We start from the raw sequence: 26,865 nt of genomic DNA, 5'->3' as shown, positions 1-26,865 counted from the left end.
TTGGCACAGTGGCACACACCTGTGATCCCAATGACTTAGAAATCTGAAGCAGGAGGGCCTTGCTTTTACTGGACAGGCACTTTACCACCAAGCTACAGCCTCAGCAACTTAGTGAGACCCTGTCGCAAAATAAAAAAGGCTGTATTGCCTTGCTAGGTGCGGTAGTGCATTCCAGGAATCCCACGACTCCAGAGGCTGAGGCGATGTAGTGAGCCTCTATCTCAAACTAAAAATAAAGAAGGCTGAGGATGCAGCTCAGCAGTAGGGCACTTGTCTGGCATGTCAGGCCCTGGGTTCCATCCCCAGTCCCGCCAAAACATCCAAACAGCCTGCCAGCTTTGAACATTTTATCCATTTCTCATTCTAATTCTTTTTTTTTTTCCCCCTGCGTCTGTTTTGAAGTTATATTGTTAGGTAAAGATTAATTTTTGAATCATTCTATCTTTTCCTTTTAGCATTAAGAAATGTCCCGTTATCTCCACTAACATCACTAATATTCCTGGATAGGATGTCCACGGCGGCGTGCCGGTCAGGCTGTCCCCAGCGGCAGATGGCTGCCTGCTTGCTGTGTGCTCACGCGGTGTCTCCTCTCCTTGGACCTCCGTCCTGTCGGGCCAGGGCGCCACCCTTCCGACCTCACCTAACCCCAGCCACCTGCGGAGAGCTCTGCGCACGGCACCGGGGGTGAGCGCGCACGAGTACCGCAGGCGGGTTGCCAGGTGGTGAGGTTGTTCTAGATTCATTCTGCTGACCCCGCGGTGCGCGCTGCAGAGCGGGTGCAAGGCGGCCGCAGCTCAGGAGGCTCCTGGGCCCGCGCAGCCTGTGCTCCTCCTCTCCTGTTGGCAGCCATCGCGTCCCACATGAAGGGTCACCGCGCTGTGCTTTGCTTGATCTTTCCCTGGTGGGTGCTGATGATGAACAATTATAACATGCTCATTTGCTATTTGCGCTTTGCTTTGAGGAAATGTTCATTCAGATCTTTTGCCCACTCTTAGATCAGACTTTCTATGGCTGAGTCAGTTCTTTTCATAGTCTAGATATGTCTGCTGCATGATAAGTTATTTGCAAAATTTTTCCTTCAGTCTGTTTTGACTTTTTTCTTTTCTTGACGGTATCTCTTGGATCACAAACGTTTTAAATTTTTTGTGTTGTTTTTCTAAGCCAGGATCTCGCTATGTTTCTTAGGCTGGCCTTGAACCCTCTGGCTCAAGTGACCCTCCTGCTTCAGCCTCCGGAGTAGCTGGGACTACAGCTGCGGGCCCCTGCATCTGACTACTTTGGGTGATGTGCAGTGTATTTACTTTTTCCTTTGCTGCTCTTATTTCTGATGTCATATCCACTGCAAATTTACATGAAATGCAGGTCTCACTTGCTGTTTCCATCTGTGACAACATAGGACTTTTTCGCTGTTGTTGATTTCTGGTACTGAGGACTGAGCCCAGGGGGCTGTACCACTGAGCTATACCCCCAGGAACTTTGATTCTTTGAGACAGGCTTCCACTCAGTTGCCTGAGCTGACCTTGTACTTAGGATTCTCTTGCCTCAGACTCCTGGGATTACCGGTATGTGCTTTTTTTTCTTCTTATTTTAACAGACCCTGGGCATACACTGGTAAGAAAAACAAAATAAAATGTCGCAGTGGAGAAACACGCTTGCTCCTTGAGGTGCTGCTTCCCTAGCGGCCTGTAGGGCTGAGCAGGTGAGAAGCAATGAGCAGCCGGTGCGAGGTCTCTGCTCTAGCGACCAAGCTCTGCAGGCAGTGTGGACACAGTCACAGAAACTCCTGAGTAAGACCAGGTCTCAATATCACTTTGTCAGCACTGAAATTTGAATTTCATCTAATTTTCATGTGTCACAAAACATCATCTTTCCTTGTGTTTTTCTCAACCATCCAAGAATATAAAGAAGATTCCTAGTTCACAGACCACACAAAAACAAGGAGCAGGTCATAGTTTGCCTGCCTTAAAGAGTTGGTTTGGCCTCTGTGCCTGGCACTGAGAGTCCCCAAAGACTCTGATGGGATGAACAGGGATGGAAAGGAGCTCACCCAGATGAGCTTCCTTCCTGGTATGTTGGCTCCTCAAGTCCTTGGTTTGTCCTGATGTCTGGAAGTCAGCTCAGTCCTGTTTGATTTTGGTGTTTTATTCAGAGTTTACAGCAGGTCTTGATGGAAGGCTCAGTCTGACATCAATCCTTCAGTGGAATGGGGAAATGAGTCTGTTAATCTTGATTCGTTTGAGTTCTGGTGCTGGAACCCAGGGCCTTGAACACGCTCCGCCTGTGCTCTACCACCGAGCACACCCAGGTCCCAGGCTGATTGGCTACTTTCACCTACTATCATGAGCCTCTTTCCACATTGACAAACTCATGAACGCACCATGACTTTATATCTCAATTCCCTGTTTGGGATGTTGAGATCGTTTCCAGCTCTCCACTGGGATGAGCTCACTCCTACAGGTTTCTTGTACACCCAGTTATTTCCCTAGTATAAAATACTAGAAGTACATGGTTCAATCAAGGGCTTATACTGGCACAGGTTTTAATTCTTGTTTCTGGGGATGTAATTCAAGGGCACCTTACCACTGAGCCATACCCCCAGTCCTTTTTATTTTTTATGATGAGTCAGGGTCTCAGTAAGTTGCTTCAGCTTCGCACTAACCTTGGACTTTTGAGTCTCTGGTCTGACCCCCTCAGGTTGCTGGGGTGACAGGGTGGACCACCAGACCTGGTTTTCAAAGTTTTTTTTTTTTTTTTTTTTTAAATAGATGGACACAATACCTTTATTTTGTTTATTTATTTATTCATTATTTTTACGTGGTGCTGAAGATTGCACCCAGTGCCTCACACGTGCTGGGCAAGTGCTACCACTACCTACAAGTCCAGCTTTCACAGGGCTTTTGTAGGTAGTGCCAAACTTCCCTTCAGAAACCTTACACAATGACACACCTTGAATCCGTGCCTACTACCCCGCGGGGGACCAATGCTAACTGTCACCACTGCCTCCTCCTGGTGGCAACCTGGTAGATGAGAAAATGTTGTCTCTGCTTGTTCCATTTGCACTCATTTCTTTGAGGTTGACAGGCTGGTGAGAACTCACTCCCACAGGTAGGCCCATGACCTCAGCCCTGGACCTTGTAAATTCACAAGGAAAAGCCGTCTTTGCGGCTGTGATTACAGGTCTCGGCACAGGCAGATTGCCCAGGATGAGTGTGGTGGCCCTAACTCCCATCACAAGTGTCCTTCCTGATGAGGAGGCAGAGGGAGACTGGACGCGAAAGAGAAGGTGGTGTGGCCGTGACAGAGACTGGAGGGATGTGGCCACAGCTACTGCGAGCAGCTCCGAGGAGCGAAGGAACAGATTCTCCGGGGAACCTCCAGAGGGAGCATGGCTCTGCGGGTGCCTTGGCCGCTCAGTGAAACTGATTTTGACTTCTCTGCTCCATCGCCAGGAGGGCATACATTTCGGCTGTGTTAGGCCACCAAATGGTGGTGATTTGTTACAGCAGCTGCAGGGTTTTCATAAGGCTGGGGACATGAAATCCTTCTGACTTTAAAACACTTGTAAATATGTCACACAATAACCTAAGTGTCTCCACATGTATGCACATCTGTGCCTAGTGTCCGTGCTTACATATGTTCACAACTGCCTGGGGACATGTCTAGGAGGGCACACACCAGGCTTGCACAGGGTGCACTGGAGGGGCTCAGCTGAAAGTGGCTGATGGGAAGGCTCCTGTTCTGGGGAAGAGGCAGGTCTACTTTTTGTTCAGGGTGCTACTCATGATCCCTCCGTTGTTTGAAAAGGTTTTATGCGACCATATTCATGCATTAATTGTGTAAAAAATAGAAAGACATGCCACTTGTTTCCTGTAAATATACAATAAAACCTGTAGAAAGTAGGAAACAATACTGCCCCCCTCCTCTTTTCCCTTTCCCAGAAATAGTCATTGATAATAATTTGGTGTACATCTCTGATTTTTTAGGCAGGAAAAAATGTATGGAATCTTCTAAAAACAAAAATGCAATAGTGCCTGCCATACACGCTCACTTTGTTGAAGAGGGCTGCTTCCAGATCATCCGGGGTCCACGTGTGCAGGGACCCCCTGCACACAGTAGGCCTCTGTGCAGGTTGAGGACCAGAATGCACCTCACCAGTCTTCCTGATGCTTTGACCTTCCTTGTGCCTGTGACTGCCCACGCCTGTGGTACCTCTAGAAACTCTAGCGTTGTGTTTAAAAATAGTTTTAGTTATTCCCCTACCGCCTTCCACGGTGCTTTTAAAATTTGTCAACTTTTTTTCTCCGTGGACTACACGGAGATGGTACTTCCCCCCACCCGCTTTTCCCGAACTGGTTGGAAGGGAATTAAATATACACGTTGGTGGTAGGGATTGAACCCAGGGTGCACGCAGGCTGCGCACAGGCTCCAGCACTGGCTGAAAATGCTGCCCTGAAATGAATGGAATCTAAATCTTTCGGATCCAAGACAGTGATTATTTTGAGTTAGGTCCTAATCAAACTAAGAAGGGGAGATCATTGGAATTTCAGCAGGGCGTGACTCTGGACGTCTGGACCAGGTGGAAAACCTGGGTAGGGGCGAGGGACGCGATGGGATCCCAGAGGAAAGAGGACCGCGGCGTATTTCGGAGTGTCATGGATTTCTCCAAAGCCCTGCTCTGCAGCGGCCGTGCTCCAGCGCTGACAGACCCCGCGCTCCCAGGGACCGCCGAGCGGTCGGCGCGGATCTGCGCGACTGAGGTTTTCCCGCAGGGGGCAGTGCCGCCCGCCTGCGCGCCGAGGCGGTGGGAGGGGGCGCGGGCCGGCGCAGAGTTGTGGGGCTGTTTGGAAGAAAGTTAGGGGATGTGGAGGGGTGCGGGCAAGACTCCCGGGGTTTGCGCCAGGCTGCAGAGAGGGTCTCCGGGGCTCCGGGTGAGGCGCGAGGAGGGATCGGGGCGAGCTCGGGGTCCGGCGTCGCGCGCTGCGGGGAGGCACGGCCTCCGGAAGGTGCGAGTGTGAAGGCCAGTGTGAGCGCGCGCTTGCTCTCCGGGCTCCCGAGGCGCGCGGGTGTCAGCTTGCAGCGCGGCTCCTCCCTCCAGCGCCCCTGCCCAGCCGGCGGTCCCTCCCACTGCCCGATCGCCCCTCCCCGCTGGCCCGCGCCGGACGCCCCGGCGGAGCAGGCGGCCGCGGCGAGTTGGGGAGCCCGGGCTCGCGCTGCCCGAGGGCCGATCTGAGCTCCCCGCCCGGCCGGCCGCGCCGCTCCCCGCGGGGCCACGCCCTGTCAAACTTTGCCGCGGCGGCGCCGGGGAGCCGAGCGCGCGGGTGGGGCGCGGGGCTGCGAGCGGCGGCCCGGGTCCGCGGCCACCATGCCCCAGTTAGGCGGCGGCGGGGGCTGCGGCTCCGGAGCCGGGGCGGCCGGAGGAGGGGACGACCTGGGGGCGAGCGACGAGCTGATCCCCTTCCAGGATGAGGGTGGCGAGGAGCAGGAGCCGAGCAGCGACAGCGCCTCGGCGCAGCGGGACCTGGACGAGGTCAAGTCGTCCCTGGTCAACGAGTCGGAGAACCAGAGCAGCAGCTCGGACTCGGAGGTAAGGAGGTCCCACGCCGGCCCCGGGGGACCCAGCCCCGCGCCCGCTCACCCGCCCGCGCCTTTGTGTCTCCTCCGCAGGCGGAGAGGCGCCCTCAGCCCGCCCGGGACGCTTTCCAGAAGCCGCGGGACTATTTCGCCGAAGGTACGTGTCCACCGGGCCAGCCCCCAGTGCCGGCCCGCGGGGCTCCGCGCCTCAGCAGGCGGCCCTCGGTCCCCTCGCCGGTGGCTGAGCCCCTGCTCTCCGCCCTCTCGGCAGCAGCCGCCCTGGAGCGCGCGTGAGGGGCGCTCGAGTCCCGGTCCCCGCCCGGAGCCCCCTGCCGCGGCCGTCCCGGGCCCAGGCCTCACCCAGACTCGGTTTTGTCTGCAGTGAGAAGGCCCCAGGACGGCGCGTTCTTTAAGGGGCCCCCCTACCCTGGTTACCCCTTCCTGATGATCCCGGACTTGAGCAGCCCGTACCTCTCCAACGGACCCCTGTCTCCCGGAGGAGCGCGCACGGTGAGCGAGGGCCGGCAGCGCCGGGCGGGCACCGCAGGATGTGCCCCCAGGCTCGGCGCGGGGTGGGGGTGGGGCCTCCTGCGCCGACCCCGGGCAGAACTTGTTTGCGGAGTTGAACTTCTCGGTGGCGGCGGAGCGCTGGGCTGCGCTGCCAGCGCCTGCACGGATGGGAAGTTCCTTAGCTATTCTCCCCTTGCGGTCGAGGCTCTGGGACCCGCCTCTGGGATCTCCCTAGCCCCCACAGCCCTTGGCCTGCTTCAAGGAATGCTTGGGTCTGTGCCCGCTGCGGGGGTCGCACTTCCTTCCAGAGCCGGCCAGCACGACTTGGCAATAGGGCCGGGCTCCGGGGAGCCGGGTCGACTTTGCCCCCCGTTCCCCGGGTTCTCTGGGCGGCCCTGAGCTCGTAGCTAACCACCCTGCATTTGGAAGAGTTGTTCACGACCCCCGCTCTCCCCCAACCCTCACACCCGAGCTCAGGATTTTAAACTCCCGGAGATGATTTTGAGGCGACCCTAGGCATTCCCCAAGTTGAGGAACTTGGCTTTTCCCCCCTTTTGTTGCTGGCTTTTCTCATTTAAAGCGAGCGCTGCGACACTTTAAGCCCGTGAATGGGCGCGCATTGTGTACTGCGCTCTGGCATTAAGAGCGGTGATTAAGCAAATTGCCTGGGCCCCAGACGACGTGCAAATGAGGGCGGATTCCTTCCCCCTCTTCAGCTCCAAACTGCCCACCCCCCGCCCGCCTAGCGAGGGGTACGGCCCTGGCCTGGCCAGGCCTTTGTATCTCCTGTGTCGCCACCCCACCCCCGTGATCGCTGCCCAGGTGCTGGGTCCGGCGGCAGGCCTTGGGTGAGCGCCTACCTACTGTGTGCCTGCTGCGCGCTGCGGTTTCCCACCCGTGGTCTTTGCTTCCGCCCAGCTTCCCCTTACCGGTCGGGGAGTGCTGACCCTCCGGAGTGGGCGCTGGGGGAGGCTCTGATCCTGCAGAGGAGCGTGGGAGCGCACAGACCTCTCAGCATCGCTCTGAGAGGGAGGAGACTCCGCAGGTTTGGCCCAACCGTCTTGTGTCCCTTTCGCAGCGAAGTCTGGATTTGGGCCTGCAACTGTTGCTTTTTCCTATTCCTAGTTCAAGAAAAGTTGGGTGAGCTTTCCCTCCTTGGGCCGCGTTCCCCGCAGATGGAGGTGGAAATGGGAGTTTCCTAACTTGGCATGTGTGGCCAGAGTTATCCATGAAGCCCCATTCTTCCCATTTGTCACTAGGATGTCTGGGGTCCTGGAGAGGGGGAAAGGAGCCACCGACTTCTTTGCATCAACCCAGAGCCCGTTCTAGGGAGAGCCAGCAGACGTGTCTGGAACATGTCTCCTCCTCAAGCTGGAGATTACTCTGTGTGCCCATTTCTCTTTGGGGGGTTGGATTCTCGCCTCACAGGTTCCTCTTGGACCTTGACTGTGTCAAGGGTATCTTACTCTGCCTCCCCACACCAAGAGCCAAGCAAGGCAGGTTTTCTGTCTTTCCTTCTCTTCTGTGTTCTTTCCTGAAGAAGAATGCAGGCAGGCTGAATCTTGCTGATACTGGGGTTCCGATAGCCAGGCCTGCGTGGCATTTGGGAGCCTTTCTTAGGGAGTCCACATTCCCACTCTGTCTGTCCCCGCCCTTCTTTGCAACCATTCCTCATCAATAGCCCAGGCCACCGCCTGTTGGAGCCCCCTGTGGTACCCGCTCTCTGTGTCTCCTGCCTGCTTAGCTACCGAACTCACTGATGTCTAACTGGACCCTCTTCCTTGGGCAGTAAGGGGAGCTAGTGATAAGACACGTGACCACTTGATTGGACTATGGGACCCGATGATTTTCCTCCAGGTGATTATATCAATGTCATTAATATGATCTTCACCATAGGCAAACAGTTTACCAGACAGTGGCCTCTGCTGGGTCCCTAGCCTGGGAAAATGAGTATTGCTAGATGTCGGTGGGGAGGGAGGGAGGGAGGTAGCTGGCTCCTGGGGGAGGAGGTGCCTGTACTATATGATCTGGTCTGTTTGGGGCATCGTTTTTGTTTTTTTTGGGGGGGTTTTTTTTTTTTTTTTTTTTTTTTTTTGTACTGGGCATTGAACTCAGGTGTGCTTAACCACTGAGCCACATGCCCACCCCACTCCCTGCCCTTTTTTTTTTTTCTTTTAATTTTTTTTTTTTTTTTTTTTTTTGAGTCAGGGTTTTGCTAAATTGCTTAGGCCCTCGATAAGTTGCTGAAGCTGTGAAGCCGGCCGTGTTTTTCTGCTTGTTTGTTTTCATTTATTCTAATTAGTTATACATGACAGTAAAAAGCCCCCTTTTGCATTTTACTTTGAGTCAGGGTCTTGCTACGTTGCTTTAGGTTCTCACTACGCTGTGGAGGCTGGCTTTGAACTTGCGATCCTCCTGCCTCAGCCTCCTGAGCCACTGGGCTTACAGCTGTGTGCCACCGTGCCCAGCGGCATTTTAGGTCTTTGATTTACCTCTCCATGGTATAGCTCTGGGCTGTGCTGCTCTAGGGCTTATACGTGGTATAGAATTGATGGCTCTGGTTCTCTGCTGCTCCAATTCTTCCTGGAAACACCAGCTTAGGAGGAAGAGTAGGGATTGGCTGCAGTGTTTGCAGGTGTCGGTGGGCCTTAGGCCTCAGCTCGGCTCTGGGACAGCTGGGGCCTGGCAGGCCAATAGCCGGGCGGGCTCTCCCTGTGTAGCGGCACCCCGGCCTCTGCCCTGGCTTGGCCGAGATGCTGGGAAATGGCCTCTTCCTGAGGCTCTTTGGAGAAGAGGTCCCCTTGACCTGGGTGAGTGCCAGGCCTCCCAGCCCTGTGCTTATCTGGAGCCTGGAGCCATGGCCTATGCCGAGGGGAATAACTGCCACAGGCCATTTTTCACTGTTGGCAGTTGTCACACCAAACTCATGTAGTCACCCATGAAGTCTCCCCAGGTTTCCAAAACCACCTCAGCCCTGTTGAGCAGAATTTTCTTATGGAAGCGTAGTCAATACGTTAGAAATTGGCTCTCAAAGTTTAAGACAGCTGAAAAGAAAATGTTGAAAACGTTTTCTGCCGGCTACCCAGGAAGGGACAGAGTGGGCTGGGGCCACAGGGTGGGTGCTGAGGCCTTTGGAAGGGAGCGGCCCAGGTGGAGTGGTGAGGGCGCCCGTTGCCTCTGTGGTGTGTACGTCTAGGCACCGTGGCCTGCAGCTCAAGCCAGGTTCTCAGGTCCTCGTCAGACCATCAACTGCAGTTTCTGCCCAAAATTGTCTTTGAGCGTGGGCCCACTTTTAAAAGAAATTTTTTTAATTTGTTCTAATTAGTTATGCTTGACGGTAGAATGCATTTGTACATTTTGATAGGTGATATTTGAACGGCGTGTGACCTCTCATTGTTCTGACCGTACATATTGTAGGATCACATGGTCATGCAGTCACCTACGTCCACTTTTAAGTCCTCCTGGACCCCACTGTTTCCCGTGGGCAGTCTGGCCAGGCTCCAGGCACACCCCTTCTTCCCGATGGGCAGAACTCTGCGTGCACAGGGGTTGCTTCTGGAGTCGTATGTAACAGCTGAGGGAAACCTTTCTTTTGAAGGATTAGTATAAACATGCTGCTTTTGGTAAAATTCTTTTAAGTCATTTTGTCTAAATATAACTTCTGTTCCATTTTTTCTAAATATAACTCAGCATTTAAAGAGGGCTTTGCAGAGAGAGCAAGCTTCCAGGGGACCCTCCCTGTGTTGCAAAAGTTTTGGCACTTGGATTGCTAGGGTGACATTTGATTTCAACCGTGAAGGGACTTGAACCCTGTCAGTCTTTCTGTGGGTGGGTGGATCTGGCAGGGAATGTCTGACTTGACTTCTTATGGTTTTGGAAAGTTAGTTTGCTCTCATTCTTTATTGATCGCATTTCTAGGGCTTCTTGGGGAGAGAGCAGGTCGTTGCAAGTGTACACACACACACACACACACACACACACACACACACGCACACATCTAACTTTAACAAAGAATATTCCAGCCTTTCTAGAGACATGTAATGTTACCAAAAAAATTGTGGCAGGAAAAGAATTTAAATGATTAACCCACTGGAAAAATCTTTTGTAATGGGAAGATCCGATTTATATTTCAGTTGAGAGGCAACTTTTATTTGCAAATTGGGAAAATTCAGAACTTCATCCTTAATATTAATTTGTAACAACTTGGCTGCTCTGGTTAATATTTATTGAGTACTTATGATGGACAGTGGTGAAGGGACCATGGGAGACAAATGCATTAGACCCAGTCTTTTCCCTAAAGGATGTAAAAATGGAGGTAGCACGCCTGTAATCACAGTGGCTCAGGAGGCTGAGACAGGAGGATACTGAGTTCAAAGCCAACCTCAGCAGTTTAGCAAGAACTTAAGCAACTTAGTGAGACCCTGTCTCAAAACATAAATCTGTCTGGGGATGTGGCTCAGTGGTTAAGTGCCCCTGGGTTCAATCCCTAGTACCACACACACACAAATACACAAATAAAATTGAGTTAGGAAGAAGTACTATTAGCATCAAGAGATGATGTCTATGTTCAGAGACAAGCCTGGAGAAGCATTTTTTAGAATAAGGACAAGTAGGGGAAATTGTGTGGAGCTGGGATGCTGGAGGAAGGCAGGTACGGGGTGGTTTTAAACTAGTCCTTGAAACCCACCCAGTTTGGGGGAGGGGTACTGGGGGTTTAATTCCCTGGAGCTTTGCCATCCAGCTACATCCCATGCCCTTTTTATTTTTGGAGATGCGGTCTCACTAAGTTGCTTAGGGCCTCGCTAAGTTTCTGAGACTGGCCTTCAAGTTGTGATCCTCCTGCCTCAGTCTCCTGAGCCACTGGGATTACAGGCATGGACCACCATGCCCAGCTCACTCATTTCTTAATTCAAAGTAAATCTTGTTAAATATAAATATATACTGACGTGAGAGAGGGCGTCTCACTCTATCCCACTCCCACTTTGAGATGGGAGCTGGTGCAGAGAGGGCAGAGACCAAGGTCTTTGGATGTCTGCAGGCCACTGGTCTCCATCCACGTGGAAGGACGAGGGGCAGAGCCTGGGAGGAGTGGAGAACCCTGGGGGTCACGCGCAGTGCTGAGGTGAGGCTCAGTGTTGGAGGGCGTCCCTAGCATGTGCACGGTCCTGGCTTCCATCCCAGCACCACTCCTAAAAAGTCGTGGCAGGAAGTGCTGGACCCCGAGGGCAGGACCCGGAAGGAGCCAGGACAGCGAGGACACAGGGTGAGGGAGACGACCCGAGTGGAAGGAGACGGGGATGGCCGCCTGCATTTGCCTGAGGAGGTGTGGGTCACCAGGAAGTGGCCCAGGTCACAGTTCACCCAGGTGTCCACGCCTGGGTGACCTGTGAGTGACCTCGAGGGGTCCCCACCTGACAGATGCCCTGGTGCTCTGGCAAGGACAGAGCCCACACCATTTGTGGGCTCTCGTCTGGGGAACTGTTGAGCTTCTCTGGGGATACGCCTGGCTCAAGGGGATGGTGCTGAGGACCGTTGGCACCTCAGTGCCTGGACGGTGTGGGCAGCTGGAGAAGGGCAGCGGGAGGAGCTGGGGACCAGGGTGGCTGGACGGCTGAGGGACCACGCAGACCCATGGAGGTGGAGGGGAGGGAAGGGCGCACTCTCCACAGTCACTTTCTGTCCACAGTTTCCTCAAGGACTGTGGGTGTCCTCCTTCCCCGTGGAGGATGCTGTCCTTCAGGGGTCCTCCCCGCCCTAGCAGCCAGGTGTGCAGAGGTGGGGTGGGCGGATGCGCGGGTCGAGTGCGCTGGAGGGCTGGACTGTTGCTCCCAGCAGGGAGACTCCGGGCTCTTCCTCTGGGCCTCATTAAGAAGCAGACACGTGGGACCTTTCAGCTCTGTGCTAAATAAGGAGGCGTCACAACACTCCTGGGAGATCTCTCCTGCACGGGGCTGGCTGGTGTTGGGGAGAGAGACGGGAGTCCAAATGCACCTTGTTTGCAGCAGGGGGCAGACGCTGGGGGCCAGGAAGTTCCGGTCACTTAAGAGCGTGGAGAAAACTGCCCCCGTTTGTTCGTCTGCTTTGCGAGGTTTAGTGTGCTCTCTGTGTGTATCATTGGATTGCATTTAGGGGGTGTTATGGGATCGATAGGAAGTGTTCCCCAGAAGCTCATGTGTCAGACAGTACAAGACAGTTGAGAGGAGAAACTGGGGTGAAGAGTCTTCACCTAATCAGTGCATTACTCCACTGATGTGGGCTGGCTGGGGGTGACTTGTAGGCAGGTCACGGGGTGGGGGGGTGCCTTTTGGGTTTATATTTTGACCCTGGTGAGTGAGAATCCCTCTCTCTCTCTGCTTCCTGGTGCCATGTCCTGAGCTGCTTTCCTCCCCGCGGCCTGCTGCTCTGGGCCCGTTGCCTGCGGACTGAGACCTCTGAGGCCGTGGGCCCCATACAAACTTTTCCTGCTCTGCGTTGTTCTTGTCAGCTGTTTTGGTCACAGTGGTGAAGAAGCTGACCGAAACAAGGAGCAGTGTAGTCCATGCAGTTTGAAAGCCCAGGCATCTGGGAGGAGGGATGCGGGGCTGGCTCTCCCCCGTGCTGCAAGGCGGCCGGCACTAGTTTCTTTCTGCGATTCCTACAGCATCCAGCGATGCTCTGAGGAACCTCAGTTGTACTTCTAAGATTCTAAAACAAACTTCAAAATCATAGATCTTTTTCATTGTGTACATGATCTACAGATTTTCCTGGGAAATGAACATTTAATTTAGACGTACACTTCAGAGTTTGAAAATAAAATCATCAAAATGTTTTCCTAACTATGGCTGTTTTTAGGAGTTTTTGTGGAAACCATAAAAGAATGATAATTCCAGCTGCCTGGAGACCCCAGGACAGGATGATGGTCCCAGCTGCCTGGAGACCCCAGGACAGGATGATGGTCCCAGCTGCCTGGAGACCCCAGGACAGGATGATGGTCCCAGCTGCCTGGAGTCCCCAGGACAGCATGATGGTCCCAGCTGCCTGGAGACCCCAGGACAGGATGATGGTCCCAGCTGCCTGGAGACCCCAGGACAGGAAACGAATCCACACTCCTGTCCTCTACCGTTTGCAGTGTTTTTGGAAATCCTTTTTCAAGAGAGAGAACAAGGCCCCATGTGTTCACCCTGACTGAGAGGAAACATGGACGTCAAATTCACAAAAGAACTATAAATGGGGACCAGGTATGGGAAACTATGTTCCACCTCCCAGGTGGTCAAACACGCTCATTCACGCAGGAATCACCTTGGCCCATCAGATTGACCTTCAGATTTTGTCTTAAGCCTTTGAAGGCTGGCAGATGAGTGCAGAGCGTTTGCTCTTTCTGTCCGGCTGTGACAGAGGTAAGTGGCCTCCCAAGTGGCGAGCGCTTGGTAGTGGCTGCGGCAACCTCGGTGTGTCGCAGTGTCTGACCTGCTGGGAAACAGGCACTTCTTCCCATCTGGCCGCTGCACACGCAGACTGTGAAGTCAGGCGTCTGCTACAAGTCACACTGCTGATCACGGAAAGCGATTCCCGAGTCCCGGGCTGCCCCTTCTGCCCTGGGACTCCACTTCTCTCCAGCCTGGGAGCACCAGCTTCTCCAGGAAGGACAGCAGCCTTTGCTTCCCGCTTCAGCAGGACTGCTGAGAGTCGTCAGTGGCCGTGCAGGGAGGGTGCAGGCTGTACTCAGGGACCTCCCGTCCCTGATCCACGCTGTCTGAGTGAGTGAGAGGCCGTGGGCAAGTCCCGGCAGCAGGCTGGACTGCAGAGGAGCCTTAGCCCACTGCCCCAGGCGCTTCACCATGGGAGAAGAGTGGTCATCTTCTAGAGTCTGACTCGTTGGGAAGCTGGAAACTGGTTTTCCTTGCTGAACTCTGTGAGGGCTGAAGAACAGACGTGCGTCCCTGGTGTGAAGGACGTTGGAGGGACCCGCCCGCTCGCTACTGCCGCTTAGAGTCCACACCAAGCTTCGGTAAACCAGGTGTGCAAATATGTCCTTGTTCACTTATAAAATATCTGAAAATTAGTTGCTTTCTTTGAGCTCTCTACAAATCAGTCACCTGTGGAAGACCATTGCAGCATGACCTGACCACGGGGGTGACATTTGCACCCTTTTCATTTGGGGAACTGAGGGGAGCTACTGGCCTCCCTTCTTGTCCCTGCCCTGTGTGCACATGCACCTGAGTGTCTACAATGATCTGAAAGTAGAGATCGTGGAATCCAGTACTTCTGCCTCCAGTGTGCAGATCACCTCCAGGTGGTCTTTTCCTGGAAACAGCAGCCTGGTGAGAGGCTCCCCGGGGCCTCCCGAGCATGACTGTGGACTTGGGGAGGCCTTGGGGTGTTTGCCAAGCCCTCCTGGAGCCCTGGCGGTGAAGGCGCTGGCTCTCAGGGAGAAGACAGTCCTGCAAGGACCCGAGGGGCGTCACTGCAGGGCGGGCACCTGAAGAAGCTGATGAATCTGAGGAGGAGGAGCAGACACAGGTCAGTGTGCAAGCCCAGGTCTCCTGGCCGCAGTGACCTCTGATCAGGGCCAAGCTCCCCTCCATGAATTCTCAGTGAGTACGTCAGGGTCGCCAAGATCAGCTGGATTTGTAATACGCCTCCTGGGGTGGGTTGAGTGTTCCTTCTGGGATTCTCAGTCAGGACCCTGCAATTTAGAGTACAAACCAAGCTTTGGTAAACCAAGCGTGCAAATATAGCCCTCAGCTGGAAGGATCTGACTCGGCGCAGAGACAGCCTGCCCAGAGCAGTCGTAGAGCGAGACAGAGACAGGACCAGGGCTGAGCTGCTCAGCTGCCCTCCCTGGAGCGTCCGTCCCCTCTCGGGAGGTGGGTACCGTGCGCCTCAGCACGCCTTGCCTAGATAGCACCTGTGCATCTGAAGCCATTCGTCTGTTGAATGTGGACAGCGTGAATATTTAAGTGTGCTTGCTGACCGCGGCCCAAAGGCACTGTCACACCTTGGTACCACGCGGAAGGCTTGCGCCGCTGATGTGCTAACCTCCGTTTCATCCTCGAGGAAGCTGAGACTGCGAGAGGACCGGGGCCCAGTCTCCTCCCCACACGGCGGTAGAGCCAGTGTCCAGGCTTAGGGCTCTGGTTCCACTCTTCCCGGAGAAGCCGGTGATGAGAAAACGCCATTTGCAGCAAAAGGCAGAGAGCGTGTGTGTCGAGTCGAGAGGAGCTCCAGCTCACCCCCTGGCTCCGGGCTCGCCTGCCCGCCCCTTCCCCTCAGGATGCACTGCGCCCGCATGCAGCCGGAGCCCGGTGGGGCTGTCCACAGCCACAGTGGCGTCCTCGCCTCTGACTCCTTCTTGGTTTTCCTGTGCCCCGTAGCTCAGTGGATCTATTTCCCTCTGGATTCCCTGTTTTCTTTCTGACCACTTGAGGTGGCTGCCTGGCTTCTGAAGCCACACGGGAATAATCAAATGCATGTCTTCCTGCCTCCTGCTCCCGACCAGCCTAGCGTCCGCATGACCATAGTACTCTGAGGCGCACTGGGTTCAGATTCTGGCTAAACTGAATGACTTAAAAGCAGAATTGGACCAAGGCTAAAATAAAACACCAGAGCCATAGAACGGATCTCTGGGCTATCAAAAGAAACGAGAAATGTTAGCATGACAATTGATAGCGGTGTGGCATTACAGTCCCATCAGAAAAGTTGTACACAGTGCTTTAATAAGTGGACGTTTTCTTGCCCCATTTAAAATACCTTTATAGGAAATGATTCAAGTGTGTAATCACGGAGAACCGGAAAGTGCTTCAGAGTGATTGATGAATCAGCATTAGTTTTGGTACAGGTTATGAATTTACCTGGCTGTCAGTTCCCTTTGCAAGACTCACATGTCACTTTAATAAATCCTGGGTTTGCATGAGTTCCCAATCAGGTAGCTCTCCACCTGACAGTGTGTGTACTTATGCTTTATAAGTTACACCTGCCTGGCACAGTGCTGCATATCTGCAATCCCAGCAACCTGGGAGGCTGAGGCAGGAGGACTGAAAGCTCAAGACCAGCCTCAGCAATTTAGTGAGACCCTAAACAACTTAGGAAGATGCTTGCTCAAAATAAAAATAAAAAGGACTGGGGTTATAGTTCAGTGGTTAAGCATCCCTGGGTTTAAGCCCTGGTACCGAAAACAAAATAAAACACTATAAATAGTTAAACTTAATTTATATATGGGATACATGTGACAGTATGTAAATTATATGTGTATATTTTAACTTTGAATTTTAGACTAATTTCAGGACTGAAAAAACACAAAGAACACAACAAATTCCAGGTTCTTCCAGATTTCCCAGAATGTCAACATACACTATATTTTCTTTATCCTTCTCTCTATAACTTTTTTAGAGTATTTCAGAGTAACCTGCAGACCCAATATCAATTTATTTAAGGGGCATAATTTCTCAAGGAGCTATATTATTTTGTGCCACTGCATAGCATGTGTATGTTTTAAAAAGAAGGACATTCAGTACATTTCTTTTCTTTTCTTTTTTTAACTCGGAGGACTGGGGTGGGTAGCTCAGCATAGAGGATCTGGGTTCAACCCCCAGCAACCAAAAAAGAAGACCGGCGGTGGGCTGTGGGGCGTGGGGCAGGCAGGGTGCGGGGCTGGGGTGCGTCGGGCTCAGACGCCCATGCTCTGGTCCCCTTCAGACTGGACCACTTCTTCAGGCTGTTTCTCATGCTCCTACTTTTTAGAGACCACAAGCCACTCGTTCTGCAGCAGGAAGGTGGCTCCTTCATGAGTAGATTCAGGCTGTGCATTTTGGTGGAGCATCTCATCAGGAGCTACGCCTATTTTTCCCAGTGTAGTTGCTGTTCATCTTCTTCTCTTGGTTGAAATCATGTCTGGCTGGTTTCTCCACGGAAGTTATTAATTTTTTTTTGTAATTAATAAGTATCTTATGGGAGCTACTTGAGACTATATAAATATTCCTTCCATTCTCATCAAAGTTTCACCCACTGGCTTTACTAGCCCTGAATGATTTTTTTTTTTCTTTTTGTAGTGCTGGGGATGGAACCCAGGGTTTCCTGCATTCCACACAAGCACTAACCACTGGCAACAGTCTAACCCTTGATGGTTTTTGCCAAAAACACTTATTACTGTGGGGGGTTGACAAGTTGACGGTCATAGTTTTAAAAGTTGACATTGTAAGAAAAGAATAAAGATCTCCCAAGCTGCCAGCATAATTGTGAGTACTAAATAAGATGAAGAGAGTTTTGTGTCCTTCATTAAAAAGCAAGCAAATAGGGCTGGGTGTAGCTCAGTGGTTAGGGCTTGCCTGGCACGTGTGAGCCCTGGGTTCCGTCCCCAGCCCTGCAGAAACAAAACAAAAAACAAGCCTGCTTTAGATTTTTTAGTCTTCACAGATGATTTATCAAGGAACGACACATGACTTTGGAGGGTTTCCCCTCATGAGACAGCTGGTTGACACTGCTCTGCATTCTTGGGTAGGTGTCAAGAACTTCCTAGTTAGGCTTCTAGATCTTTATCTTGATGACACCTGTGGAGTTTCTCGCCTTCTGCATTTTGTTGAATGCAACCCCCGCGATGTCTTTCAGATGTTTCTCTGCCTCCAGTTCTTGGAAATTGTTAGATTTGGATTCTTTTTCCAGCTTCAGTGTTCTCTCTCCACCTCTTCTTCACTTGTGTTTGCAAGACTGTCTTACAGGTGTCCATCCCTCCTGGGAGCCGCCTGAGGTCTCTGTGTTGGTCACATCACTGGTGAGTGACACCCGCCTCCTTGGCTTCATTGGCAGCTTCAGAATGGCGAAGTCTCTCTCACTCCATCATCTTTCAGCTGTGATATGTTTAAAAAGTAACAGTGTCCAGCGTCCACTGTTCAGTCGCGTTAGATCAAGGGTCACCAACTAAAACCGACCCGTCACTTGTTTTTATAGTTTTATTAGAACACAGCCATGCTTGGTCATTTGCATGGCCTTTAGTGCTGCTATTTGCATTACGAGGTGCCCAGTTGGGTGGTGGTGACTGGGGCCCTATGTGGCCGCAGAGATGGGAGATTCACAGACCTCCTGCAGCTCTCTTGCTTTATCCAGGTCATCAATCCAGTGCTTGATTCTGTACCTGTTTACTAGTTTCCAGATGGTGTCTTATCACCCCGTGAAGGTGACTAGTGATTTTATCATTGTCGTCATCATTGGCATCCTCGTGAACTTTTGGATTTAAACCTAGTTATTGTCTTTCGGTCTATTTGCAGTTATTTTCCTTATTTTTTATTTTTTTTTTTTTGGTGGTACTGGGGAGCAAACTCAGGGCCTTGTGCTTGCAAGGCAAGCACTCTACCAGCTGAGCTATCTCCCCAGCCCTTATTTTCCTTATTGATACCTTGTTCTGTCTTAGCCTGCTGGAGCCTTTTCAGGTTGGCTCAGAGTCCTCTGGGTGCCGTCCCGGAGTGGCAGGATGTTCCAGGCCCGTCTTGCTTCCTGTCCCAGACCTGGAGCCAGCCGTCTCTAGGAGGAGTTCTGACTCTTCACAGTGGGAAGGTTCCTGCAGATCTCCATGTAAACACCCAGGTGTGACCTCGCCCCTAAGGGTCACTCTGTGACGTTCCTAGGGTGCCAAGCCGTTCTGTAGGGCTGGAAGTGGAATATGTGCCTGTCGTGACTTAAAAAGTTAGTAAGATCCCCAGCACCGCAAAAAAAAAAAAAAGTTAGTAAGTACTTGTTCCAAAGGGACATAGATTCTTTTTAAGGTACTCTTGACATTAGTAATGTTGTTAATCAGTCCCTTTAACAGTTGATACTGTATCATTGTGTATAAGAAATTAAGGTCTTTTTTGCTTATATTCTTTTTTGGGGGTACCAGTGTTCGAATGAGCCACATCCCCAGGCCACATCCCCAGCCAAGCCTGGCTCACATTTTATTCTATGAACAAAAAATATACCTGTGAGGGACTGTGGTCGTGGCTCAGTGTAGAGCACTTGCCTGGCACGTGTGAGGCACTGGGTTCCGTCCTCAGCACCACATAGAAATAATAAGTAAAATTAAGATGTTGTGTCCATCCACAACTAAAAAATATTATTTTGTGTGTGTGTATATATATATATATATAGTGTGTGTGTATATATATATACGCATACACACATACGTATGTTTGTGTGCATGTGTTTATGTGCGTGTACATATATGGTCGTGTATATACGTAGCACTAGGGATGTGGCTCAGTGGTAGAGCGCTTTGCTAGCGCTCATGAAGCCCTGGGTTCAATCCCAGCACCACACACACACACACACACACACACACACACACACACACACGGTACGTTTCTCCCACCTGATCGCATCTCCACAGGTAAAACCCATGAGGGGACTGCACAACGTCCGGGTAGAGGCAAGGGCAGCAAATCCTGGCTGCGTGCCTCTCCTGGCTGCTCACATTCTCACAGACTCGGGCCTGCTGCCCCTTGAGTACAGCTGGCCACCATCAGGTAGGAGCTCAGGGTGGAGCCCACGCCGGCACCGACAGCAGAGGTCCACGCGGCTCCAGGGCCAAGCCGTGTCGACGTGGCCCAGGTCCTGTTCCTGGTGCCGGAGAGGGAGCGTCGTACCTGTGTGTGAGGGACGGTGCCTGGCGCACGGAGGGCTTGGAGCTAAGCTCGGTACAGCTGTAGCAGCCTGCACTTTGGGGGTTTCACTGGCCTCCTGAAATTCAGGCGCACTTCTGTGTTGTTTTAGTTTGGTTTTCTGGTGCTGGGGATCAAACCCAGGGCCTCGTGCAGGCTGGGCATGCGCTCTATCGCCGAGCTGTAGCCTGGCCCCTTGCGTTTGACTTGGGATGGCTGGTTTCCTTCAGTCCATGTTCCTGAGGGCCCAGCTGTCCTATCTGCTTTTCGATCACCCTCACGGGGCCTCTGTACAGCCTGCCTTTCTGCACGTGTGTGAATATCTGATATTGTTTCTTTACATTTCCCCCTTTTTTATGCACCGTATGTAATAAAACAAATATCAAGTGGCTGCCTTCCTCCTGACGTTCTTAGGCTGACAAGGGAACTCATTGTTCACTTCTGAACAATATACCTTGCAGTGCATAATTCTCCGTAAGTGTTCGGGGTGACTGATCGTTTTTATTTTGCTTATTGTGGAAGTTTTTTCACCTCATCCCAGAATCGAGGCCACACATCCTCCTTTTAGAAACAGATGAAGCCGCGGTCTGGCGTGTGTCCGTGGACATCCCTGTGCTGCGACCCCAGGCGCCTGTGTGCAGTTGAGGAGGCCATATGTTTTTCTAGGCCTGTGCCAAGGACAATACTTGAATTACATTAGCAACTCCGAGGTATTTTGGCTGTTCCGAGAGGACACACGATCGTTTTCCAGTTATAGGAACAAGGCTTTTGTTTTGTTCTGAAGTTTCTTACAGGCCGGGAGAACAATGGTGCATCTATGAGCCCTGCAGAGCGGCATCCTCGCTGTGCATGGGGGAGCCAGCTGGCTGCTTTCTCCAGGGCTGTCCGCCTTACAGCCGCGTGGATCCTGCAGGCTTCCTGGGGCCTGTGGACCAGAGCTTTCCTGTGTCTGGAACATCCCACCCTGTCCCCTCGCCCAGTCCCAAGGCTCACCTGGTGCTCCCCTGCCTGGGCCTTGCACAGGGCTCCTGCTGGAAGTCCTCGGCTCTCTCCACCTGAGCACACCTGGCTGTGGTGAGGGTGGGGCCTGATCATCCCACACACACCGTCTCCCCTGGGCCCACCCCACAGCTCCTGTGGCTGTCTGGGCACCGGCGCACGCGAGGCCCACAGCCGGCGTCTGGTGAACGGTGGAGCCCTGCTTTGCCACGCCACGTTTCACAGGACTGGTGCCCTGTGGAACCCACTTTGGGAACCACAGGTTGGTCTGCGGTACTGCTCTACTCTAATCTTAGTATTTCACTTTCAAATGCAAATGACTAGAATTCTGTGGACCTTTGCAATTCCTGTCATTTCCTCAGCGTGCCCAGGGAGCGGGGAGCTGTTGATTTATTTAAAAACGGGCACAGTGCTTGAAATAACTAATCTCAGCAACTCACAGTGAGTCAGCCCGATGAGAACCCTGACTTCCGGGACCGCCCGCGGCCCGTCTGCACGCGTTCTGTTACCTCAGTGGGAACGGGCATTCAGACTTGGGGGGGAAAGCAGTCAGACGCCCCTTTGTGCGCTCATTAACGTGGGCAGAACAAAAGGCCCAGCTTGGTTTTCAAGTTCAAGTTTGGCTCATATGTGGTGTGCAGAGATTATGATCTCGGATAAATTAAAAACAAATGTTAAAGAAGTCATAATGAGGTGGAGAGGGAGTTCAGGAGCCTCGTCCTTCAACCCCGGGGTAAGCAGACGGCTCCTCTGGACCTTGGCCTCTCTCCTCCCCTCCAGCCCCTCTCTGGAACTCTGCTTCAGTGTGCATCTGAGCTTGTTTCTCCTTTGGCCAGCAAGTGGGCACCGTGTGCCCCGGCCTCCTCACTGTGCTGCCAGCCCTGCTGCGCCAGGAGGCTCATACATCCAGAAGTTTGAACCCACTAAGTCCAAGGGAACCACTTTGGCAGGATGCCCCCTGCCTCAGGAGTGACCACCACAGTCCACAGGGAGGGATCACAGACGTCCGTGTTCTGTTCTCTGGGCCAGGCCTGAGCAGCCTCGGCCCGCGGTGGGGAGCTCTGGAGGGAGCCCCCGCCCTCCGTGGGACCCTGTCTGTAAGCGCCATCGAAGCCTGCAGGCACCCCTGGAGCTCAGCCGCCACGCAAGGCCAGGAACCCAAGTCCCGGGTGTGCGTCCAGCTCCCGTGAGGTTGGCACGAGCACATTTCAGGGGCTCTGTGGGGAAGCTCAGTCCCTCACTCTCACCCCGGGGCCCCCAGGCACCCCAGGAACCGTCAACTGTGCTCAGGCCTGTCCCGGGGAGAGCACAGGGGTCTGTGATCCTGCCAGGACCACCCTGAGCTCCTGCAGGACAGGGAGCGGGCAGGCAGCTCCCACTGGCCCCACGTGGCAGAGCGAGCGTGGCACCGTCGGCGGGGGGCCACCTGTGCGTCACGGGGGGGTCTCAGCCAGGGCGCCCCGCCTGGAGACCCAGCACCCTGCAGTGCTCCTCACCGCAGCGTGCGAGGCCCCAGCTGTCCACAGGTGTCCAGAAGCTGGGGACACTTACTCACGGACTGCTCTATTAGGGGGACTCAGACACAAGTTGACTTGGGAAACCGAGGCCCAGGCAGGTGAAGAGTCCCGGCCTCCTGGAGCCTGCTCTCCTCCCTCTGCACACGACGTTCAGCAGTGACTCCGTCTTTGAGTGTTCTCTGTGTCCTGGGGAGTCACATTTCATTTGATTCTCAAAATGACATGCAGGGCACGACTGAGGTTTTCTTGCCTTTCTCAAGAGGAAATCAAGGCCATGAGAGGTCAGCAGCCTTACCTGAGGTCATCCAGCCATCCCGGGCAAGGGCGGGCATTGCACCCGGACTCACCCAGCCCCACCACGTGGTGCCACCCCCGCGGGCCGTGGAGATGGCGCGTGTGGGCCTGAGGGACAGGGCTGTGCGGTGGAGGTGCGGTCCCAGGGCCCACCCGGGCTCTGCAGCAAGCACGTGCATGCCGAGGCTCTGCTGGGGCATGGCTGGTCCTCCAGGAGGACCCGGGCAGGGGCTCCAGCCCTCTGAAGACCTCTGGGTGGAGAGCAGGAGCCTCCTTTGCTCCCAGGGAGCTGGACAGGGAGACCCAGCGGGCTTTCTGCCTCCGCTTCTGCTCCTCCTCCTGCCCAGGGGAGGTCTGGGTGAGTGGGAGGCGAGGGGCAATCAGTGTAATTGCTCATCATCTGTGCAGACGGGGGCACGGGTGTTGAAAGTGCTTTCTGGGGAGAGAGCGGGGACCCAGCTGGCAGGGAGGCCAGAGAAGGCCAGCTGGGGGGGGGGGGGCAGCTCCGCCTCAGGGACTGCCCACCAGGAGCTCTGATGGGGCTGGGACGCCGTGTGGCTCTGGCAACTGCAGCCAGACCTGAACTGGCCAAGGAGCTGGTGGGCGAGTGGGCTTCGTTTTGGCCCCTCCTTGGGGCACGGGCTTTGCAGAGCTTCCACAGCCTCCTGCACCGTCTCCTGGAGGCCAAAGCCAGAAGGTCAGCGGGGATCCCAGACAGGGCAGTGGACAGCCCGTTCATAATTTCTGACCACACCTCTTGCCGAGAGAGGTTGAGGGACAGGAAGGAAGCTCACTGAATCCTGAAGAAAATGACTCTTCGAATCACTCAGATCAGATAGCTTCTGCTAGGGGGGCTCGAGAGGGTGACAAAGTTCCCAGCAACTTTTGGAAAAAAAATCCCAGCAGTTTCTAGGAGCCATGTGTCTTTTTTTTTTTTTTTTTTTTTTTTTTTTTTTTAATAGTTGTCGATGGACCTTTATTTTATTTATTTATAGGCAGTGCTGAGAATCGAACCCAGTGCCTCACACATGCGAGGCAAGCGCTCCACCACTTATTCACAACCCCAGCCCTCAGTGTATCTTTTATCCTGCTTTAAGAAAATGTCATTTTGAGCAGAATAGCACAGCACTGTGTCTCAGACCTGGGGGGCCTGGTTCTTTGGACAGGTCCTGCTGAAGGGCAGGATCGAGCTGGGACCCACCTGCCTCTGACGCTTCCCAGGCTGCTCCACGCGCCCGATGAAGAATCCTGTGAGAGAAGGTGCGTCTTGAGTCTGACTCTGCCCTTCTGGTGCAGACCATCTTCCCTCGGCACCGTTGGTCCCGGCCTTGGCCGAGGCTGTTGAAGCACAAGGGTGTGGTGGAGGAGGCCTCCCTGGCCTGGTAAGGGGGTGCTCAGCCTTGCCTGCGTGGCGCAGGGGATTCCTGGAAGGAGGGAGATGGGCTTCTTCGCCTGTGGCTGAGTCTGCCTGAACTGCAGCTCCCAGGACAGACCCTCCTGTCGGCAGCTGGATGACACCTGTCGTGGACCCGTGAGCTGCTCAGTCTGCAGCCTCCCCGGACTTAGCTGTCGGCCACTCTGGGTGATTCAGGGCCAGTTAGGCTGACGCCTGTCCCTCTGTGACTGTTCTCCAGGCCTCTCCCACGCTGTGGCCCAGCGGCTTCTCCAGAGCCATGGAGATCAGAAGGGCACGTCCTGGCTGCTGCCCTTGGGGAGCTCTGAGCAGGGCGTGAGGGCAGTTGCTCCGGCCAGGCCACTTCTTTCCCTTTCAGAGATGGAGAAACCCTGAAGAAATGTAAGGTCATTTCAGGCTTCTCTGGGCCAAGGACCCTGACAAGCCTCCCTCGGGAGATGCCTAGGGAGAGTGTGGCATCTGGCGGGTCTCAGTTTACCCACACAGAGGCCTGGCCTGCCATCCCGTGGGCCCTGCCCGCGTCCCTCTGCCTCGGTGCCTCTGTCCTGCTGCGTAGTACCCAGCCTCTCCCCAGCTCCCACCGCCCCCTGGGAGAGCTGGCGGCTGGTCATGGTGCCCTTTGCCTACAGAGCTCTGGGATGTGCCATCGTCCCCCATAGCTAGGGGCTTGCATTCGCCTCACCCTCAGGAAAGCCTGCTTCCTGCTGCCCACATCCTCCTCATTATGGTGCCAACGTCGGCTCATCTAATGGAACGTAGACTCTGGAGTCTCTGGGGTAACTGTGCAGTTGTCCGGTTTCCTGGTGAATTTCAGGTTCTCCGGCAGCTCCGAAGGAGCTCGGGGTGTTTTCGGGGTCAAGTCTATCAAAGGTCATTCCAGTGCTTGGCACGTAGCTCCAGAATGTGGCGCACTGGCCCTTGCTGGAGGGAACGGAGTCCATGTGGGGCTGCAGATCTCTTTACGGAGGTCAGAGGCAGCTGCCCAGCTGTGGCTACCTCTGCTCCTAGGATAGCCATGGGCGGCTTGGGAGGAAGGGAGGCTCTGCCTGCACGTGGAGTTCACCTGGGGAGCCAGGCGACCAGGAGCCCCTTTCCACGCGGGACTGAGGGTTCCTGGTGATTTGCTTGTGGGGGGCCTGTGCTCAGGTGTCCTCTTGCCAGGGTGGTACCGGGACCCTGGCTTGAAAGCAGAGCCAGAACTGAAGGTGGCCGGGCCCGGCTGGGTCCTTCGAGGCAGAACGCGGGCTCATGTGGTCTGCTGGAGCCCAGGGTGGGAGCCAGCTGGACATTCCCATGGGGACAGAGGCCGTGGGTCTACATACCGGCCAGCAGGGCAAGCCAGGTGTGGGGCCACAGGCCTTGGCTCTGTGCTCTCAGGAATGACGATCCAAGAACTCGCATCCTGAGGTCCCCAAAGGCCAGGAGTCACGGGCCCTCAGAAGCCCCTGGGGCCTGTGCTTTGGTTTTTGTTTTGACTCTCCACGTGGCTAACCCCACGCTCAGAACCTCGGGGTTGTGGGCCCTGGAACGTGTATTCAAGGTGGTGCGGGGCTCAGGTGGAGACGCTGCTGGAGGCTCAGGCCCCACCGCAGCCCCCAGGCCATCTCTGGCTGCACGCCAGCGCCCTGATGGAGGATGCCAGGGGTTCTTGATGCTCTGGGCCCTGACGGTGCGTCTCCCTACTTCCGTCACTGCCTCCGCGTCCGGGCTTCTCATGCCCTTGCCCTGGCAGAGACTTCCTGGTTCTCCTCCAAGCTGGTCTGCGCAGTGACCCTTGCCCTTTGGCCCCCGCGCGGAGGTGGGCTGCTGTCCTGGCCTCGCTCGGTGGCTGCCGGCACGCTTCGGGAGACGTGGCCTGGAGAACTCTTCCTGTCTGACTCTGGAGTCCAGGCACGAAGGTGCTTTGGAGGACACTGCTTGTCGAATAACGTTTTCATGAAAACGCCCCTTTTGGCCTCTAAACCCCCACTTATCAGAATGGCTCATCATTCCCCATAAAGGGCGCCCTAGACTGAACCTGCAGGGAGCCAGGCAGCCCCGGAGCATGCTCGAGAACCACTAAGATAAACACAACGTGCACCCTTGCCAGTTCTGAGGAGGAAAGGCCCTGGGAGGTCACAGGGTCCAGCAGCTCTCAGCCTTGGGAGCCTTTTAAAACCGCTAGCCCCGCCCCCACCCTGAGATGGCCATCCAGCTGGTCTGGGGTGGGGCGCGGCCTGGGTGGGATCTTCTGAAAGCTCCCAGGGGCTTCTGATCGCAGCCAGGTTTGCAAACCACTGCTCTAGACTGCAGCACCTCCCTGGAGACGGGATGAACGGGTTACAGAGATCTCTGCCTGGTGGGTTACGGCCCCCATCGGGCAGCACGGGTGGGTGGTGGACTTGCCAGCGGCTCTCCTCCAGATTCCCTGAGCCCCTCCATCGTCCAGCCCTGCATCGGCAAACCAGTCCATCTCAGGTTGCTCTGTGGTAAGGAGACAGTGTACTGGGCTCCAAATTAAAGCCCTGTTCTTTGAGTCTGTGCATCTGGTTTGAATACTGGATTTTTTGTTGCTTTTGTTTTTTGAGACAGGGTTTCACCCTGTTGCCCAGGCTGGTCTCAGACTCCTGGGCTCAAGGGCCCCTGTGCTCAGCCTGTAGGGCAGCTGGGGCTGCAGGGACACCATGCTGGAATGTGGTCTTTGATTACTCTGCTGGGGCTGCCATAACCAGCCACCGCGGATTGGGTAGCTTCGACAGCAGAAGGTCGTTAATCCCACACTTCTGGAGGTCAGAAGTCTGAGGGAGGGATGGCCCTTGGCTCCTGGACTCGTCCTCTCCCCGTGGTCTTCCACCTGCATGTATCTCACCAAGTCCCCCTGGGGAAGCCAGGTGGGGACCTCGCCCTAGGGGCCTCGCTCTGTATGAAGACACTTCCCCAGGTAGCCCTCCTGAGGTGCTGGGGTTGAACTCGGCAG

At 54.3% G+C, this 26,865-nt stretch overlaps 1 protein-coding gene across 3 annotated transcripts in view; it reads left to right on the top strand.

Moving 5' to 3' along the window:
- Positions 1 to 5,147: 5,147 nt before the first annotated feature.
- The window catches only part of Tcf7l1 (transcription factor 7 like 1), a 111,571-nt gene continuing 89,853 nt past the window's right edge, over positions 5,148 to 26,865 (top strand). For 2 of the 3 annotated variants that reach the window (XM_047522769.1, XM_047522768.1), the window contains exons 1-3: positions 5,148 to 5,584; positions 5,665 to 5,728; positions 5,954 to 6,081. In XM_047522769.1, coding sequence (XP_047378725.1) covers positions 5,363 to 5,584; positions 5,665 to 5,728; positions 5,954 to 6,081 — 414 coding nt within the window. In that variant the 5' untranslated portion in view covers positions 5,148 to 5,362. The remainder of the gene's footprint in view (positions 5,585 to 5,664; positions 5,729 to 5,953; positions 6,082 to 26,865) is intronic. The other variant, XM_047522770.1, reaches the window with a different exon arrangement.

This window comes from Sciurus carolinensis, chromosome 13, assembly GCF_902686445.1.
Source record: "Sciurus carolinensis chromosome 13, mSciCar1.2, whole genome shotgun sequence".
Lineage (NCBI taxonomy): Eukaryota > Metazoa > Chordata > Mammalia > Rodentia > Sciuridae > Sciurus > Sciurus carolinensis.
Note: the sequence above shows the minus strand (reverse complement) of the source record. Positions and strands in the feature narration are given on the sequence as shown.